An 18,407-nucleotide genomic window follows, 5' to 3' on the forward strand; every position below is an offset into this window, starting at 1 on the left:
GCCTTCGTCAGGCTGAGGAAGCAACTGCTCTGCTTGACGAAGGGTGTTTGTGCCCGAAAACTTGCAAAGAAGAATTTTTTCTGACTATTTGAGTTGGTCTAATACAAGACATAGTGTTCACCTTTATGAATTCAGTTGGCAAAGCTCCCAAGGAAGACATATTTCAGAGATCAAACCAGCTCCAACAGCCCTGAGGATACTACAGGAGCAGTTAGTTGTATTAGTAAGAATTACGAGGGATATTCAGTCTATAGCATGAGACTCTTCTAACCTTAATTGAATGTGGACATAATATGGGTAAGCCCAGTGTACCCATCCGTTCTAACCAACAACAGCCATTACTGACGTTCCCTTGGCGAGGCATGTGTCAGTTGTAGCAAATATACTGTTGAGACTATCAAGCTCATCTCCCATCTGTCTGAGGTCTCCAGAAAGCAAAAGCCTAAGTTCAATTTACTTGGCCACTCACCTACTATCCATTCCATGCCCAGGCATCCTGAATCCCAAGAAATCTGTCTGTGCTTCTTTCAGAAGGCATTTGGTATAGCAGCGCAGAGATAATGCGACTGTTATGCAAAGCAGCAGTTGCTGTGGGATGATGATTTTAACAAATAGCTGAGTTAATAGACCTGTAAATCAGATGTAAATTATCAGTGCATAAGTCATTGTTTAGGGCTGCAAAACTTCATGTGCCCATCTTTTTCTTTTCTTCTTTTTCATGAATATTCTACTCTCCACTTTCATTGCTCACACCACCTCCCTTTTGTCAACTGCCAGCTCCTGAAGTTGTACAATCTCTGTGTTCAGATCATTTTGCTTGACCCAAAACAGGGGCTGAAACACGCACACCCACCCATGCACACGGACACACAGCCACAATTGTTGTCCCCAGAAATAACTGGAGTAACAGTCCTCAGTAAGCTGCTACTCCAACTCTTCTATTTCAGCTCTAAGCCCAAATTAGAAATGCAAAGATTAGAAACCTAGTTTTGATTTTCCTTATAATTTGTCCACTGTGGGTGAAATGGGCATAGAAAGTCTTTATGCCATTCAAGGTTCATTTGTTATCCTGCAAACACAGCTTTGAGTGGGACCCCTGTGCTAGGGTGGGATTTTTGTGCATAAATCGTTTGCGAGCATCCCCCAGGCTCAAATAGGCGCATAAAACCTGCTCGTCCAACAATGGACAAGTGAGTTTGTGAACACTGGGATCTGCTTGGCAGACACATCACAAGCAGAAAAAAGGCTACAGTTGTAAGATAAACTGTGTGTGTGTCACAGGTTGCCCAGCTCCACCCACCGCAGATATTTGATTTAAAAATAAAAAAGCAATACTTTTTCATCAGAGTGAAAGCTGCCCGGTGGTTGAGAGAGAGACTCTTCTGATGTATCATTGAGCCTCACTTATATCACTTTTTCCTTCAAAAGCCCTCACTCTTTTAAAGCTACCTTACCTTGTGTTCATATGTCTTAACACATATGTGAACCATAAGATGCAATTTAAGAGCAATATTACTCTCCTAACTACATTCCCGTCATTTCGTTCCCACGTCCTTATAGCTGAAGGCAGCTGTTCAAGCATTTGGTAAACACGCTTTACCATTTCAAATATTTATTTTTCCGCTGCATTTTAATACGTCAGTGGGTATAAATTTATGTATTAAATGTTTCTCAGTTGGTCTATGATGTTTTTATTTAATATCCAAGGTCAGATGGTCCTTTCAGAAATGCAGCGCACACACAATCTGTTATATGACAAGGCAAAATATGCACCACGTAAAGTCAAGTGGAATAATTTTAGCAGAGGAATTGTGAGTTGTAATAATTCAGCTACTAGCAAATGGTGATTATCTCCAAAGATTTTATTAAATCAAACAAATCAGGGCAAATGTTTGACCTCTAACAACAGGCCTCATAAGAAATAGAAGAGCTAAAAGAAACCCAGAACTATGAACTGGACCCAGGCAAAAAATACATGTCATCGGGCAATCGTTTGTGCCAGATTCATAATGCAGCCATAATTTCCTCGTGGGGCAATTATAATGAGGCTGCGTGTCAAATGGATTTCATCTCCATTGTCAGGGCTGGACCCCCAGTAGGCAAAGAACAGCAGAGGTGTGCTGCAATATTACGCACAAAATTAAGCCAACGACATTTGGCATTTCACCGGTGCTGGAGCCCGCTGGAAAAGAGCCCTTTGTCACAGGTTTATTGGAAGCTTCTTTGCATCGCAGAAAACCCAGACTTCAGCTGCTCTGCAGCTGCGGCATGCCTTGTAGTCAGTGCAGAGCCGCTCTGAATCCAGCTGGCCCACTGGGGAGGATCAGACGGTGCAGAGGGATCGCCCGGTGGCATGGAGCCAGCCCTGCAGCCCCTACCTGCACCCTTGTCAATGGCCAGGTCCTCGGTGCTCCCAATGTGCCGTAATGGCCCTGGAGAGACGCCGGCTGTCAGAGCAGCAGCAGGATCAGAGAAGCACCGCTTTGGCTTCATGCCACCCTTGCTTTGAAAGGACCATCTGAGTTTGGTCCTGGTTTCATCAGAGCTTCGCTCACTTGACACCGATCTGAATTTGCCCTTGCGTTTTCAACCTCCACCATGGGGGAGCAGCTCCCGGAGACCCTCTTGAAGAGCAAAGCCACAGGAGATGCTTTGCTGTAGAGGCCTGAGTGTTTTCTCCCTTTGCAGGGCTGCATTTATTGCTGCTGCTGCTCTTCTGATTTGCTTTGTAAACAAGCTTTTAATTGTGAAGATATTTGTCAATACATTTCACGCTGTATTATTTGACACGCACCTAGCCATTCTGCGAGTTAAATCCCATAATTTATCCCACGAAAATGAACAGTTAGCAACAAACTCCACCCACCCCGTCTCCAGCTACCCAAACCCCTTGATTAAAATAACATGCTAATGGGGCGCATTAAGCAGGTCTTTGGGGCTAATAGGAAAAACCGGAAACCCGGTTGGGGAAACTTTGATGTGAACCCCACAGGAGCGAGGGCACACTAGGCCCATGAGCTCCGGTGCCCGCCTGACCGACCTGAGTTTGCACTTACCTGTCTCGCCTCTAGGTTTTGTTGCACCTTGGAGTCAGGCTGAGCATTGCATGCCTGCTGCTTTCAACGTCAGCCCCATTATACAGCTCCACGAGGTGGCATGGCATACGTTGCTGTTCTGTGTTGTTCTGTGGGTAGCAATCCCCTCCTCCGGGACACTTCTGCTACCACATGCAGAAAGCACTCGCTGCACTACATCCTTCGTTCGCCGGCGTACCGCTCCTGTCGGCATTGCACCGGGCCCACCACCCACCCCTCCACCCACACGGCTGAGCGGCAGAGAGGTCTTGCATGAGAAGCACATGTAGGAAGTCTCCTACAGCTCATAGATAAACCTTCCCTGCAGGAGGAAAGCTGCTGTGGAAGTACACTTTCACACAGAGGCTCACATACATCCATAATACCAAGGAGCAGCGCTGGTTTCGCCAGACAGAGAGCACTGCCCCTTCCAGTACATCAGAGGAGGGCACCTCTTAGCTTCTGCCCACAGTCCAGATAACCTCTGCTGCCTCCGCTCCTCTGTTGATTTGCCTGTTGGAGGGACGCAGTTTGGGACGCTGGAAGCCGCTTCATTTGACCCACCTCCCTAATCAATAAGCTTGTGTCCAGTCTTTCAGGCCCCTTGTGCTGAAACTCCCCGTGCACCTGCCCTGCCATTGGCTTGGACATATTTTTACCTTCCTTTTTCCAAGTGCAATAAAATCAAGTCCTTGTTTCTTCTCATAAGAGACTTTCAGTACAGATTTTGTATTAAATCACTTCTTCCTTCCCAGCTTTCTACCTTGCTGGTCTTGCAGTGAAAGTGGGGCTTGCTTGTGTTTCATTTTCCATTGCTTATTGTTTCTGTGCCTGCTGCTGTTGCTTACGTGGCCCAGTTGAAAGGTCCCTTTTCTTATTTTGGAAGGTTTTCTTTTATTTATTGTTTACTTTCATATGCTTTTTTTTTCCTGTCTTCTGCATGTTCCTCTTTATTTCTGTCCCTAATCATCTGAAAGTTTGCTAAAGAGTGGGTAAGTGTCCCCGAAACTTTTTTATTTTTTCCAAGTTTCAGTTATAATGTGTTAGTGTTTTATTGAGAAGGAGATCGTACAGTGGGTCAGACTGATAGAAGGGCCTTGTACACACTGGGTGCATTTGCACGTGCAATTAAAGCTATTTGGCTTCACTGCATAGTAAATTTACTACCTTGTAGACTAATTTACTGCACAGTAAGCATCTGCATGTATAGACAGTGACACTTTTTACTGCACAGTAGACATCTACTGTGTAGTAAAGTGTCACTGTCTACACATGCAGATGCATACTGTTTAGTAAAGTGTATCTTGTAGGCGCAGTCACTGGGAAGCCAGTGCCTTACACTTTTAATTGTCCTTGCACTCTTTGTTCCAAACGTATGATTAGTATGTGAAGCATACCTGGTTCTTTCAGTGTTACTTGACGCTAACATTTTAAAACAGCAGTAACATGAAGAAAGGGTAAGATGATAGTGACTAAGATCAATGCCTGCAGTGGCTTTTTAAAAATCAGATGTTTCATATTGGAAAACAGTCATATTAAATATTTTCCTCAATTCATTCAAAATAGAAATGGACTTATTTTTTCTTATTACTTAAATCCTCTAAATGAAGTAGGTCTTTATAAATTAGCAGAAAATTATATTCCAGCATTTGGTATAGCTGTATGACTTGTGGCAGAGTTCAGAAGCTGAGCAAGGTTTGGCGTAGTCAGCAGCTGGATGGGAGACCATGTGGAAGGCTCGTAGGTGCCGTAGGCATCGGAGCACTTTCCTGTGAGCCAATGCAGACCCGATGCCCCGGATGGTATTAGCAGCAGAGGGCACTGTGCTGCTAGAGATGCTGCCGTTGCCTGCCACAAAAGGCCAACACTGATTTCTTTATGCTTGTAGAAGCCTCCCTTCAGCAGAGCATTTAAACATGTCCTTAATTTTCAGCGTGTGCTTCAGTCCCCCTGAACTTAAGGCTAAACGCATACTAACATGCGTGGCCGGCAGGGAGCCTGAATAGCCCTGTAGCACATTTTTTTGCAAGTGCAGGAATGTGATGTGAGATGCCCAGCGTAGCTCCTAGCAGTTGTGGTGCAGAAGGTATTTGTCACGTCCTCTCCGAAGCGACTAGAGAGCTGCCCTGTGCCCTGCGAGAGAGTTACCTCCTTTTGCTGGCGGCAGCCACATTTCCATGGTCCGTTAAATGATTTGTAGAAACATACTTACTGAATGTTTGCAGGCCATTGTGTCAAGAAATTTGCAGGCCTGAGAAAGGAATATGCAGGCACTAAGCACTGTGGTCACTATTACATCCAGTATAGGAAGGCCATGGTTTTCCTTCTGCCCCATGCATTTGGCTCTCAGTATTGCAAACAGGGGGGCTGTCTATGGTATGCAAAGCACTGTCAGCTTCTCCTGAATTCAAAGTCCTGCATAAATGTAAGTAATTACTGTCCACATCAGCAGAGACCTGGGAAATAAACTGCCAAATTCTTAGCTGATACTATTACAAATCCTGTTTTACCAAAAGAAGAGGCTTATAATCACAGTGCCATCACTTGCGATCAATGCTAATATTTACCTCCGCCTTTTCTTTTATTTTTCCTTAGCACCAGTACCATTCAAAAATAGATGAACTAATTGAGGAAACCGTCAAAGAAATGATAACACTCTTAGTGGCAAAGGTAACCTTCAGCTTCAGGTGGAATGATTCACTGTTAACATCGCTTTTTTTTTATACGTGTATTTCCATTAAAATGTGACACATTAAGAAGTTGAATTGGCTTGTTGTTTCTCACAGGCAAGCTTGTACATCACTCAACCCTTTCAAGATGATTCTTTTGATGATTAGGAGCTGCATATGAGATTCAATATACTGCTGGCAGATTGGGCCCATTTTTTTTTCCTTTAAGGAAGCGTCTGTGTTATTTGCGTGCACCATTTTGCGTACACAAATGCCCACGTTCACACACCCAAGCTGCCCTCAGTAGGTGGCACTGTTCAGTCCTTATGGAAGGGTTTCCCCCTGCGCAAGCCATGTGGGCATCTGTCAAATTTGCACACCCAACGCAGGTGAAAAGTCGCGCTCGCAAACCAGCGTGCTCCAGCTCAGAGCCAACGTGAGGGATTTTTAACAAGCGTTCTGGTCCCAGGAAGCATATTCTGAAATGTCACGGCTGATTTTTGGAAGCTGGTTTTTCTCTGGAGAGTTAGCTGGTATTTCTGATGTTCAAACGTAGGGGTGCTCGTGTCCAGGTGCTGAGATAGGGTTGGCGAGAAGTGCCGGGATGAGTATAGAGAGCATAGCCAGAGCGCCTTTCCTTTAGTTTTGGCTTGCTGAGAACAAGCCTTCACTGATTCAATGGGGGGCCGGTTAAACATAGCTTGCCAGCATATGCCCGTCGGAGTCATCTGCAAGACTAACCAGCTGGCTGCCTCCTTGATACTTCTCCCTGGGAACGCGAGCCATCTGACTCCCCCTGCTAGGAGACAGTGCCCCTGGGGACCCACAAGCTTTCCACCATCTCCCATGGGGTGAAGCAGCCAGTATCACCCGTTAGCACTGAAGGGAAAACTCATGCCCAGTTAGTTAAGTGACCTTGAGAAAATGTGCCCCTAATTAGTTTATCGCAGACATCCCTCCTGACCTTGCATGCAGGTTCTCAGCTGGGTGCAACCTGGGTGTGCTGCCGCTCCCATCAATGCAGCCATAAAACTGGGCTGGAGCGCACCCCGGCTCTCACCCCATCGTGAACGACCAAGACGTGATTGCGGTGTTTTTCTTCCTTGCAGTTCGTCACCATTCTGGAAGGAGTCCTGGCCAAGCTGTCCAGATACGATGAAGGGACTTTGTTTTCCTCTTTCCTGTCGTTTACTGTAAGTAGAGAAAATCCGTTCCCTTTTCCTTGGCCAACTTTCCCTTGTTAAACCTTGCAAGTCTTGAAAGAGATGCTAGCCCCGTCCTCCTGTGCTGTCTTAGCACTGCAAGCGCTCCAGAGATAAACAACCAACCTGCTTTAAACAACCTGCTGCCAGGAAATATCCCTTGGATCTGCCTCACGGTGCTGGAATGGAGTCTAAAGTTTCTAGGCATAGAAACGTATGGGGGGAGAGAGGGAATTATCCTGGTTTTCTAATAATTGCACAAAAAGGCCATTTTGCGACAGTCCCCTGAAAATGAACCCTGCCGAATTTTCAAAGATATCTATGTGCACGTTCAAACTCTCTTGCTCATTTGGGCTCAAAACTGGGTACTTCTACTCACCAGCAGGCTTTTTTTTTGCATCTCTTGGCCTGAATAATTGTGAGTGCGTGTTCTGGAAACTTAAATGTGTGCAGAGCAGGTGCCTTGCTCTGAATAGCTGCGGCACCATGGCTGAGATTGTTACCAGTGCAAGTGGTGGGCAGGCAGAGAAGGTCATTCTGTTTGTTGGACAAATGTCTTTCTAGGATGGCTTAGACGGGGTGGCCCTGCTTTGAGCCGGGGCTTGCAGCAGATGGAGAGGAGAGGTCCCTGTGCCTGCCTGTGTCGCATTCGCTAGCACCGTAAGGGAGAGTGCACAGAAGGGGTTGTGCTCAGTGCACTTCTGCATTATAAGTGGTCCAGTGCCTCGTGGGGAAACTGTGGTAAGGGTCTGAATTGCACAAAGGAGGACGAATTCATCCAGCTCCTCCTCTCCTGAACTGCAGGAGATGGTTCAGATTCGGATGTCGTGTCTCGGTCCCAGCCCCCTTCCACTTGCCTTCTTCCGGGTCGAGTTTCTGACAGCTTCATGCCAAGGAGGACAGCATGCAGCTCTCCCCACCTCCGTCTCTGGCTCCCCTGCCATTACGAGACCATACAGTGTTGTGGCTGCAAAGACATGCGACTGCTTGCCAACTAGCTGTGGCCTACACACTCGGTGTGCCTGTTTTCCCCTGTTCCCTTCCCCCACGTGTCATCCCTGCCACCTCCTCCCAAATCCACAGCACAAAAGCTGGCGGTGGCACTTAGCCCTTAGATCCTCTCTTGAGCAAAAGAGGGCTGAAGGGCAGAGGCTGGCTGCCTTCCTGCCAGTTAGCGTAGCATCGGGAAGAGGATGAGTGTGCTCGTGTGCTAGCACCAGAGGATGTGGGGGCGGCAGCTTTTCAGGCATCGGAAGTGCCAGCATCAGCCCGGGAAGACGGCGCACTGCACAGTTCTTCCTCCGGCGTGAGCCAAGCTGTTCCTCGGTGGCGGCTGCGCACCGTGCTCCACATCATGGTGTTTGCACCGAGGGCCAGGGCCCGGGCTGCTCCCTTCCACGCTGGGACACGCAAATCCCTATGTCTGCATGTGGATCATGGAGGCCCCGGGGTTGTGGCCAAGCAGCTGCAACTTTTTTAAACTTTGGGGTAATGGCAGGGTGGAGGCAGCCTTCATAGCTGCGGCTCCAAGGCGGTCGAGCCCCAGATCATGTTACCCCCAGCCTAGCTTAACCCACCCACTTAAAACCAAAGCTCATGGCAAGTGGATGCATGTGGAAACCACCAAACCTCACAGGGGGGCTCAGGTCTCCCCACAAGTCTGCCCCCCTGGTACACAAGAGAAAGGTTGGTGCTAGATCTGCAGAGGAAGGGCAAATGCCCAGCTTTCTGGGGGGTCAGAAGCACCCCCTGATCATACTCACCCCCCACCATATGTCTCCCAGCTGCCAGGGTGTCACATAGCTGTTGCACCCCACCTGTCACCATGAAACCCTCTTTCAGTGGATAGCAGATATACCTCCTGCATCCACCAAGAGTTGCACGGTGTCTGGACAGAAAGTCCCGTTCCTGCCCCCACAGGTGATCAAATAACTCAATGAACATTCATGGCTTGATCAAGCAATAGAAATGGCAGGCTCAGCCCTAACCCCAGCAGGCTTATAGCTTGGAGCATACCTGCCTGGTCGGTGGATGTAGGATGCAGGAAAGATGCCATATGTGCACCAGCCAGCCACCAAGAAAGAATGAAGGCAGCTGAATAATTCCCAAACTTCGTGTTTCCAAGGGTATAATGTCCATTCAAGCATGGTGAGCTGGGCTGGGGATTAGCTATGGGGCTCCTGAGCAGAACACAAACCTTGTGGCTCCAGGTAGCCACCCCGATGACAGGGATAGGGAGTGCCCTGGGTACCCGCAGCTGTGGGAAAGGACACTGGTCAGCCCTGGTGCATCCAGGGGACAGGGATGCTCTGGCCAGGAGCTGATGGCAAGGGCTAGGGTGGAGTTGGCTGCACATACCAGAAAGCCCCAGGGCCAAGCAGAAGCCACCAGCCTGGGAGAAAGGAGGTGCCACCTGGGCTGGTTTGGGCTCTGATTGAGGACGGTGCTGTGACCGATGCGGCGTCCTGAGGAGGTTGGCTTCCCTGGCCCGGGGTTTGGGAAGTGGGGAAGCACCATCTTGAAACTCCAAATCCTGAGCCAGGGAGAAGCAAAGCGGGGAAGCACTGTCTTGAGACTGCTTCTCCTTCCCCTCCGGATATATCAATGCCCAGCACGCCCAGCTCTGCACCGCACCGAGCACTCCCGCACACTGACGCTTCTCTGCTTCCATCGTGGGGGAAAGGCAGACCTGAGCTGTATCCTCGAAGGCATGGGACAGGCCAGGGTCTTCCCTTTGCCCTCTAATGGCAATAAATACTTCCACGTGGAGGTCACCAGGTCCCCCCGTCCCTGTGGCAGGCTGCTCAGAGAGTCTCGCTGAGCCATACAGATTCCCGGGGTAGTCGTGCGGTTTTTCTGTGTTTAGCATTTGCAGTGATAAATAGAGAAACTCTCCCTCGTTACAGAACCGTTGCACCACCTCCCACGTTTTCCCTGTCTGAACAAATAAAGCACAGTGTTATGGTCCAAGCCTTTTAATTCTAGGAAGCACTAATCTTCCCACCCCCTTCTCCTGACTCCTTTCATCGCATGCTTTCCAGTCCCTGGGAAAATGACATGTAGTTGGGGGTCTTGTGACAGACAATTTTATCACCTAGTAGGAAATCCTCATTTTCAGTTCCTGCCTTGAAATTTGAGATAAAATTAATGCATCTGTTGCCCTAATAAAGTTCTCACTAGCCACTTCATTATGAAGCACTTCAAAATGAAAATACCCTTCTAAATGTGGCTATATACAGATATGTATCTATATATACACATAGATAGATAGATAGCTAGATGAGCCTTTCTCAGTAACAGCAGTCCAGTGATAAGATGGGCATCTGTCTCTGAAGGACCACTGAGTCACAAGAAATGCCAGCTGCTCAGGTTTTTATTTAATGGAGATGGCCCCTCTCTTTGAACAGCAGAGAATTGCATCTACTTTCATTAAAACTGGAGCAGGAATATCACCTCAGAGAGAGATGCAAAAGATCTTATTTTTGTTCTGCACAAATTTTTTTATGGTAAACTGAGATATTTCATGGAAGTCTTGTAATTTGTGAAAAACTGCAGCCTAGCAAAAATCACACAACATCCGGCAGTTTGGAAATTTCACTGAATGTAGCCAAATCTTACTTTAAGGAAAAACAAGTAATTATTCATATTGCTTTTGGAAAAAAAATGAAAGGGGAAAAAAAGGAAAAGCAGCTTAGTTTTTGTGGGTGGAGAAGGGGGACCGCAGAAAGTAGGCTGAAGTATTTTCGTTGCCGCTTTCCTTAATGCAGGGGGCTGCCCCATTGGTTCTGGGGGTAGCCTACAACTTGGAGGACCTGAGTTCAAATCCCTGGTCCTCTGTAGACTTCCTATGAGTGCAAACTGCTCCCTTGCCCCCCGAGTGAGTGGCAAAGCTTCAGTTGCCTCCTGGGCTGCCAAGGGAAAGCAGAAGTCAGTCACATCTCTGCAGACGATGTTCAAGGACTGAAAATTTGACCTATCGTTTTCGGCACTTCCCTGATCAAGGGTGATGGCCTGCACTAGCACGGGATCGAGCTGCTCAGTTCCCCCTCTGTAAAATGGGAGCGTTCTCCCTTCCCTCACCCAGAGGGGTGCTGTGAGGATCGCTTGCCAGGAAGATTGTGAGGTGTGCGGGTACCACAGAAAGGAGAGCCTGATGCACACCTCAAAGACAAAGAGGTTTATTTTTGCATGACCTCTCTTTGAATTTGCTGGCATGGACTTTAATCGTGTCTCAGCCCTTCCTAAGTCCTTCCCCCTGCTTGAAGGCGAGAGCGGTCCCCGCCTCTGACCTCCCGTTTGACACAGACCCTTGCACCATCGTCCTGGTATCGAGCCCACGTAAACGTGCAGCTCAGCCAGATGTTTTACACTGCTCTTGAAGCCTCTGGGTGTAGATACAGGTGATGAGGCTGTTTTGCCCCCACTGAGATCCCAGGCCTGTCCTTGCATTCATGTCTCCCTCGAGTCCCAAGAGTGTCTACCAGCCCCCCGCTGTCTTTCACTCCAGTTCAGGGGCCTTATTGCTGGAAACACTCAAAATATGAACCTCAGCCATTACCACCAGTCTGTAATTTTTTTTTTTTTTTTTTGCATTGCCTCATTGTGCTTAATTATTCACCCCCACACATGCAGCATACGAGCACATCCACCCACTCTCACATTCTGTCTCACACATACATTCATCCTCTCATTCGGGACACATAATTTATTCATCCTGAGATGCAATTGTGAGCGTGTTATATTTAGGCTGCTTTAATGGTAGCTTTAGAAATATTTAAAAGCAGGTGAGCTTTTTACACCCAAACAAAGATGGCGAGCTGCGCATCTCCTAATTAGAAAGCAGAAGCCACGTGGAAGCGCTTTGCTGCGAGCCTTATGCTGCTGTTGTAAAGAGGTCTCCCTGCCCACCTGGAAACAGCCCAGTTTGGAAAGGCAAACCTGAAACTCCCATCCCAGGTGCAGCTAACAGCATGGGCTGCCCAGGGAGGAAGTGCCTCGGGTCTGACAGCTGTAGAATCGGGAATCCAAACCGCCCCCAAATATTGTCCGTCCGTGTGATCCTGAACCCTTCGCATCTGTCAAGGCTGCCCTTGGTTATAAAGCAGAGGCCTCTGCAGTCTGTAAGCTTGGGGCTGAGCCTCTCTTTCCTCCCAGTACCATGACCAGAGGTAATCTCACTACCAGAGCCCTTCTCCAGCAACCAAACCAGAGTGGAAGAGCACCAGTGCCCCCTCTCAGCAGCTTGGGAGCCTGGCAAAAAGGCCAGCCCTGCCGTCTGTTCATGTTGCCAGGTCAAAACTGCAGTGTAAAATATGCCAAAGGTCCTGCTGACAGAGCAAGCCAGCTCAGATGACAATAAACCCTACTGAGTGAGCTGGGACCCTGGCTGGGAGACCTGCAGCTGGAGCAGCTCTGGGCACGTACCGGACAGGTGGATAGTGGAGAGCCGTTAGGTACTCTAGTAGCTGTACATCCACTGTTGTCTAAAGTGTCTTCTCTCTTCTTTTTTTCCCTGCCCCTTTCCAGGTGAAGGCAGCTTCCAAATACGTGGACGTACCCGTAAGCACAATTTAAGCATTGCTTTCTGTCGGAACAATTTGCCTTGTGTTTTGGTTGAATGCCTATCTGTCCATCATGGTTGAATGAATACTAATAGCTCTCCGTCATGGGTTGTCAGCCAGGGTTGGACCCAGGTATGCCTACACAGATCATTGGAGGCCGCCTTGAGGTCACCCTACAGACCATCCCTCCAGCCAGGTATACTGGGCGCCTTTACGCCCAACTCCCACCATCAATCCCACCGAGCCGGGAAGGTTTGTTAAACTCTGGGTAAGGGGCCAGCCTCATCCCACTCACCTCCTATCCTGTGTTTGGAAGCTACCTCATCACGCAACCCTTGAACAGAAGAAGTCCACCACCAGCAATCCCGCCGTCCTGTATTCCTGACGTCCTGCCCTTCTGCACGCACATCTCCCTCTCCTGCCTAAGTTGAGCCCAGAAGGAGAGACAAGTAGTTCACAGACAGAGTCCTAGAAAAGCCACAGAAGAAGGAGACCTCTTAGTACTAGGCTCAAGAAATAAGCACAGTCTGGATGGGTTTCATGTGCCCCCCATGCATGGCATCAGTGGGAAAGAACAGCTCATAGCACAAGGGTAGCCTCAAAGTTGGCCCTAAATATCTGTGTAGACATACCCCTCAGGGTTAAGAGCACAGTAGTCTAACACTGGAGGTAAAAAAGGAATGAACTTCATTAGCGGATGTCCGTGATAAGTGCTGCTTCTCCTGCAGAGAGACCTGCAAGCTAGGCGCGGATGCTTAACCAGTGGGCTATTCATGAGGTTGAATGGGTCTCCTATGTACCTAGGGAGCTTCGATCCCTGTGGAAAATTAATAACAGTCCCTCCTATAATTGTTTTTCATTGGCACCTTCGAGGATAACACAGCGTCATCTGGAAAAGTCCAGACCGTGCCCAGACGGCACCAGTACATGCCTAATTTATTTTATTTTTATTCTTCTAATTGTTGATGTACTTTACTCTTTCAGAAAGCGACTTTCATTTTAACTGTAGGGAAAAGGTGGTGAGTGCTGTATACTTGTCAAAGAGTTTTGATGAAAAGACAAAAATAACCATGTTTTCCATCTTTGCAGTCGTTAAAGGGAAACTGTACCTCAGTTCCTCTAATTAGAGCTTGACTCATAAGGATGAGGGCCCTTCAGGTCCTTAGACAAAGCACTTAGGATGCCACAAATTTACATTTAAATTGAGTTTAAGTGCAGTATATGAATGTTGGCTGGAGTAAGGGATTACAACCGATAAACCAGGGTAGGTATGCAGGCAGATTCTGAGGACATCTAAATAAAAAAGCGAGCAGACTGAAATATCCCAGTCCAAATTTTGCACCCCCGTCAGACCACTGCAGACCCCACTGGAGCTGATGGGATAGACATGTGAAGCCAGAGGTCTCCCAAGGCTTTCCAAGCCAGGACTTGGGGAGGTCCCATTTAGGACCCGGTTTTCTTGGCATCTAGACTCCTCGCTCTATAGTGGAGGCCTTCTAATTGCCTCTACTTTCCTGAAGCCCGGAGTAAATTATTTAGAGCCTGTGGCCCTGATTCCTGGTCAAACCCTATTCACTTCAGTGGAAGCAGTGCTCATTTACGCCTGTTTGAGTGGGAGCTTCTTCCCACCCCGCACTTCGCTGGGGGCCAGGTTCAGCGCATCCTCAGCGGTGAACCAGTGCAGCGTCAAGAAAAGCAGGTTTGCTTATGGGCTCCCTCTCTAGAGGAAAGGGGCAATGTCCCACTATTGAACGGATGACCCCTGGGGCTTAAGTCCCATTCCAGAGACAGGATTGTTTTGTTTCAGAAAATTGCAACTCTTTTAGTGCCACCTTGAAACGGGCACAGTCGGTTTCCTGAAAATTGCCTGAAAGTATAACGCTTGACTATTGCCACGTTTGTGTTGTCCTCATTGTTTTTCAAATTAATACCTTGTCATTGTTTCAGTAGGTGTTAAGAAATGTTACTAGCATCCCAAGGGCCAAGCACCGGCCTTTTGCTTGATAATTGTTTGCTTTGTATTAAAAAAAGCTACCTTCCTACTGCTTTCCAAACTGTCCTCATTTTCACCCTGGAAATTACACAGAAGTGTTAACTAACTTCAATTTGCAGCGGCTGACAATCACGTCTTGTAGAGAAACGATACTTTGTGATCTGAGGTAAATCACAGTAATGAAAACTAATGACACTAGTTATTAACAAACTTACAATGTGCCATGGAAATTTTAGATTTTGTGGCAGCTCTTGTAATGACTCATGTTGTAGTATTTTAATGGGTTTCCTTTGAGATAACTTTGATTTCAGCATATCAAGCGGTGCGAACTCAAGGGATTGTATAGTGTATTTTCTTCTGTCTACTACAGTAAGCTGAGAAAATAGCAACCTGATCACCATCTTCCACAAATGTAACGCTCAGGTTTAAAAAGCAGTGAGTATATAGAGAGATATAAACCAGCACAATTGTAGATAAGGGCATCCGAGAAGCTTAGCACTGACACAGACATTCGCATGGGCAGTTTGGGGAAATCTGATTTCTGACTGCACTCATTTATTTTACACCGGAAGGCTATCGGCGAGCTAAAATCTAAGTCCCAAACAACAAAAGAAATGTGCTTATTTTTGGGTGCGGATGATAAAATGTGAAAGACTGCACGCATCCTCACATCTTAGGAGAAGAAACAGGAGACCAGGGCTGGGTGTTAGCTTTCGAACTTCACATAATAGAGGGTTTGCATATAGAAGATGACACTGGAAAACCACAGCGTGATTTGTTGTTTCACTAATTAGGTCAACAATACCAAACATAGCGAGAGAACTTCCCGGCATCAGTGTGTCAAGGAAAGGCTTTATTCATCCGAGTGGCTTCCCTCTAGGCACAAAAAGAGAAAGAGCCAGTGTGTTTACAGGATCGTGTGCAGCACAGGCGGCGTGGCAGCGTACAAAGCGGCGAGCTGTGCTGCCAGGTCCCGATACCGTAGGTCTCAAAGGGAGAGCGGTGAACGGCAGCAGCCTCAGTGCCGTAGCCAGCCCGGGGGAAAAGGAGCCGCGGCAGCAGGAGTAAGGGCATTGCCCCACGTGGAGATGTTCATGCTTTTCTTTCTCTCTCTTCTTTTTTCCCATACAGAAGCCGGGGATGGATGTTGCCGATGCCTATGTGACATTTGTTCGCCACTCTCAGGATGTGCTGCGTGATAAGGTCAATGAGGAGATGTATATAGAAAGGTTATTTGATGTAAGTAAATGCCTTCTCCTCCTTGGAAACCAAGCAGGAGACCCCCCAAAATGTGACAAAATAAGACAGGAGGATAAGTCACATTTTGAGACAATGGATTGGTTATAGATTTTTTTTTCAAAAAATCTTTCCTTTCCCTCTGACTCAGGCTCTTATCTGCTGTCTGCCTACTCTAAATCTATACTTTGGTCTACCGTGTCCTGGTCTTTATGTGTGTGGTTTTCAGGGTAACGGCGTCTTCTCAGCCACCACTTTAATATGTCCAGCTTGTGAGAAACCTTTCTGTAACAGGAGCATCTCGGTCATTGTTCTCCTCATTGAAAACCCCAGCCAGATTTTGGGCAGAGGTGTGAGGCTACCTTCCTCCCACACTACTTAATGGTTTCTGCCTGCCCAGCCCTCTAAGCCTGCATGTGACTCTGCCGGGCTACATTTTTATATTGAAAAAAAATAACCCAAAACCCAGCTGGAAAAAAAAATCTGTAGTTTTATACTTCAGAAAGGACCCTACCAGGGTGTCAAACCCCAGGTCCAGAGGGGGGAAAGGAATGGTAGTGCAACTTGGGCAGATCCGGATTTCCAGAGTTATTTGTCGGCTGCACCCCCTTCATTCACCCAACTTCCCCAAAAACACTGACCGGGATGCCCGGTGGTCTGTATTTGTTTTAAATCTGAATGCATGCCCAAGGATTTATCTGTTTCTGTTGCTTCTGTCGTGTGACACACTTTCTGTCCTTGTAGCTATTGTATAGTGAAGGTTTTATGTTGAAGGCAAGCACTTCACACAAGTGCTTCAGTCTCTTATAGGATGTTTCTTTATATATTGATTTCTGTGTGAAGCAGTTTACATTCAGACTTTCTTTTCTTTCACCTCTCTGCAACATCATTTTTCAGTCTTCTAGCTCTAGAATTACAATAACCTTATATGCTTTGTTTACTTGCTCATTTGCTTCCACAGCGTATAAGGAAGCCTCCCCCCCCCAAACTCCTCCTTTATTCAATATCCTTCTTTCTTTCCTCGCATTCCCTTTCCCTTAGAAACCTCTTCTTACTTTATAATTCCCACTCTTTCTTTCACTGATATCCTATCAGATTAAAATGGAACTTATCTCTCATGTCAAATGTTTTATCACATTATATCAAGTGGCATGAATTAGAGTCAAATAATCTTCCTGTGTACATCTACTAGCATGACCCATATCCACTGAGAATGCCTCATTCATGCATAAAGCACACTAGTGACTTCTTAATGCTCTATGCACGCTCACTCTTCAGAGAGTTTTAAGCACAGAATGCCAGATATAAATCACCCATCCGATGGGCATTGAAAAAAACGCAGCAGCCGGTTCCCTCCCCGCAGCAGGTCTGCGAGTGCCCTGCCCCTCGGCGCTGAATTTTATTCCCGGGGCAGTCACATTTTCAGAGATCGTCTGGACTGTTCTTTTCAATGCCTAAGTTGCCTTTTCTTCAACCAGTTTCCCAAGATCTGCAGCTGGTGTGTCTTGAGTGCAGTCGGTGTGTGTACTGCCGTCGGTGTGCTTTCAGCCTTCCGCGTCATTCTCTCCAACTTCAGGACGTGTGTCATTGCAACGTGGGGGTTTTGTTTTTTTTCAGTTTGACCCAGTCGCATTCAGGTTTGTTGTATTGTATTTGTGTTACGCTAACGATTAAAACAAAAAACAAAAAAAAAAGGCAGGGGCACCTGGGTGAAAGGCGGAAGCACGGGACGGCCTTTGTCCTGCCCCCTTGCTTTTCATGAATTGGCGTTTGCTAGTCCAGCAGGCCGAGAAGTGTGGTTGATCTTTCTCAGTAATGACAAACCTTAGCATTTTCACACCGGGGCGTAAACATTGCTTTGTGCCGTCAGCAGCGGCATGATGGGAAAGCAGTTGGTTCTGGTACCGTGGCCATCCGATTTGGGGACTGCATCCTGATGGCCCTCTTCACATGCATCTCAGTCAGATGAGTCTCCTGAGGAAGCTGAGCAGGATTGGGCTTTTGGTTTACACGGAGTAGAGTTCAAACGGGCCAACTCCCAGGTGCCTGCAGTGGGCAGGCTGACTTCTTCCTGAGATGAAAGTGGTTTGTGGAGGAAGCCAGCAGTTCCCAAGTTCAGCTGGCACTGCAGAGATAAGGTGCTGGCTGCACCAAGTGATTTAGCAGCAAAAGAGCTACTAAATTGGCCACCCATAATGCCAAGCACGGTGGCAGCTGATGGGCGCAAGCATGCAGCGTGCCCAGTGGGGAAGGTTTGAAGAGTCAGGCCCCTGAATAGCCATTCCCAGGAGTGTCTGCAAAACGGGGTGTTCCCTGGCTGGCAGTGCTGCATCCACTGATACATATTTCGGATTGTCTGAGCCTGTTTTCCTAAATATAGTGCCCGGGCCTGCTCCCCTATCCTTCTGTGCTGAGCACCCACAGATTTCCATAACAGCAGGATCAGCCCGGTGGTATTATATATTTTCTTACAGATGTTTGGGTCTAGGTTATGATCTGGGGCACAAACGTGCAGCCAGAGGCAAACTCAGCCTGACTTTCTCCCTGGAGTTAGTGCAGAGTGTGGCTGTGCATCAGGCTTGACATATTCATCCGTCTGCATCACGCAGCTAAGCATGGCAGCCTTTACCTGCTGCATTGATCCCAGGGCCTCAGCCAGTGGGTCCCGAGCA

At 47.6% G+C, this 18,407-nt stretch overlaps 1 protein-coding gene across 1 annotated transcript in view; it reads left to right on the forward strand.

Annotated features, from left to right (window-relative positions):
- CADPS (calcium dependent secretion activator) overlaps positions 1 to 18,407 on the forward strand; it is a 245,719-nt gene that overhangs the window by 205,144 nt on the left and 22,168 nt on the right. The window contains exons 27-30 of the mRNA XM_019536711.1: positions 5,670 to 5,744; positions 6,853 to 6,936; positions 12,472 to 12,504; positions 15,631 to 15,738. Of these exons, the coding sequence (XP_019392256.1) occupies positions 5,670 to 5,744; positions 6,853 to 6,936; positions 12,472 to 12,504; positions 15,631 to 15,738 (300 nt within the window). The remainder of the gene's footprint in view (positions 1 to 5,669; positions 5,745 to 6,852; positions 6,937 to 12,471; positions 12,505 to 15,630; positions 15,739 to 18,407) is intronic.

Source organism: Crocodylus porosus, unplaced genomic scaffold, assembly GCF_001723895.1.
Source record: "Crocodylus porosus isolate Cpor-Errol unplaced genomic scaffold, CroPor_comp1, whole genome shotgun sequence".
NCBI lineage: Eukaryota > Metazoa > Chordata > Crocodylia > Crocodylidae > Crocodylus > Crocodylus porosus.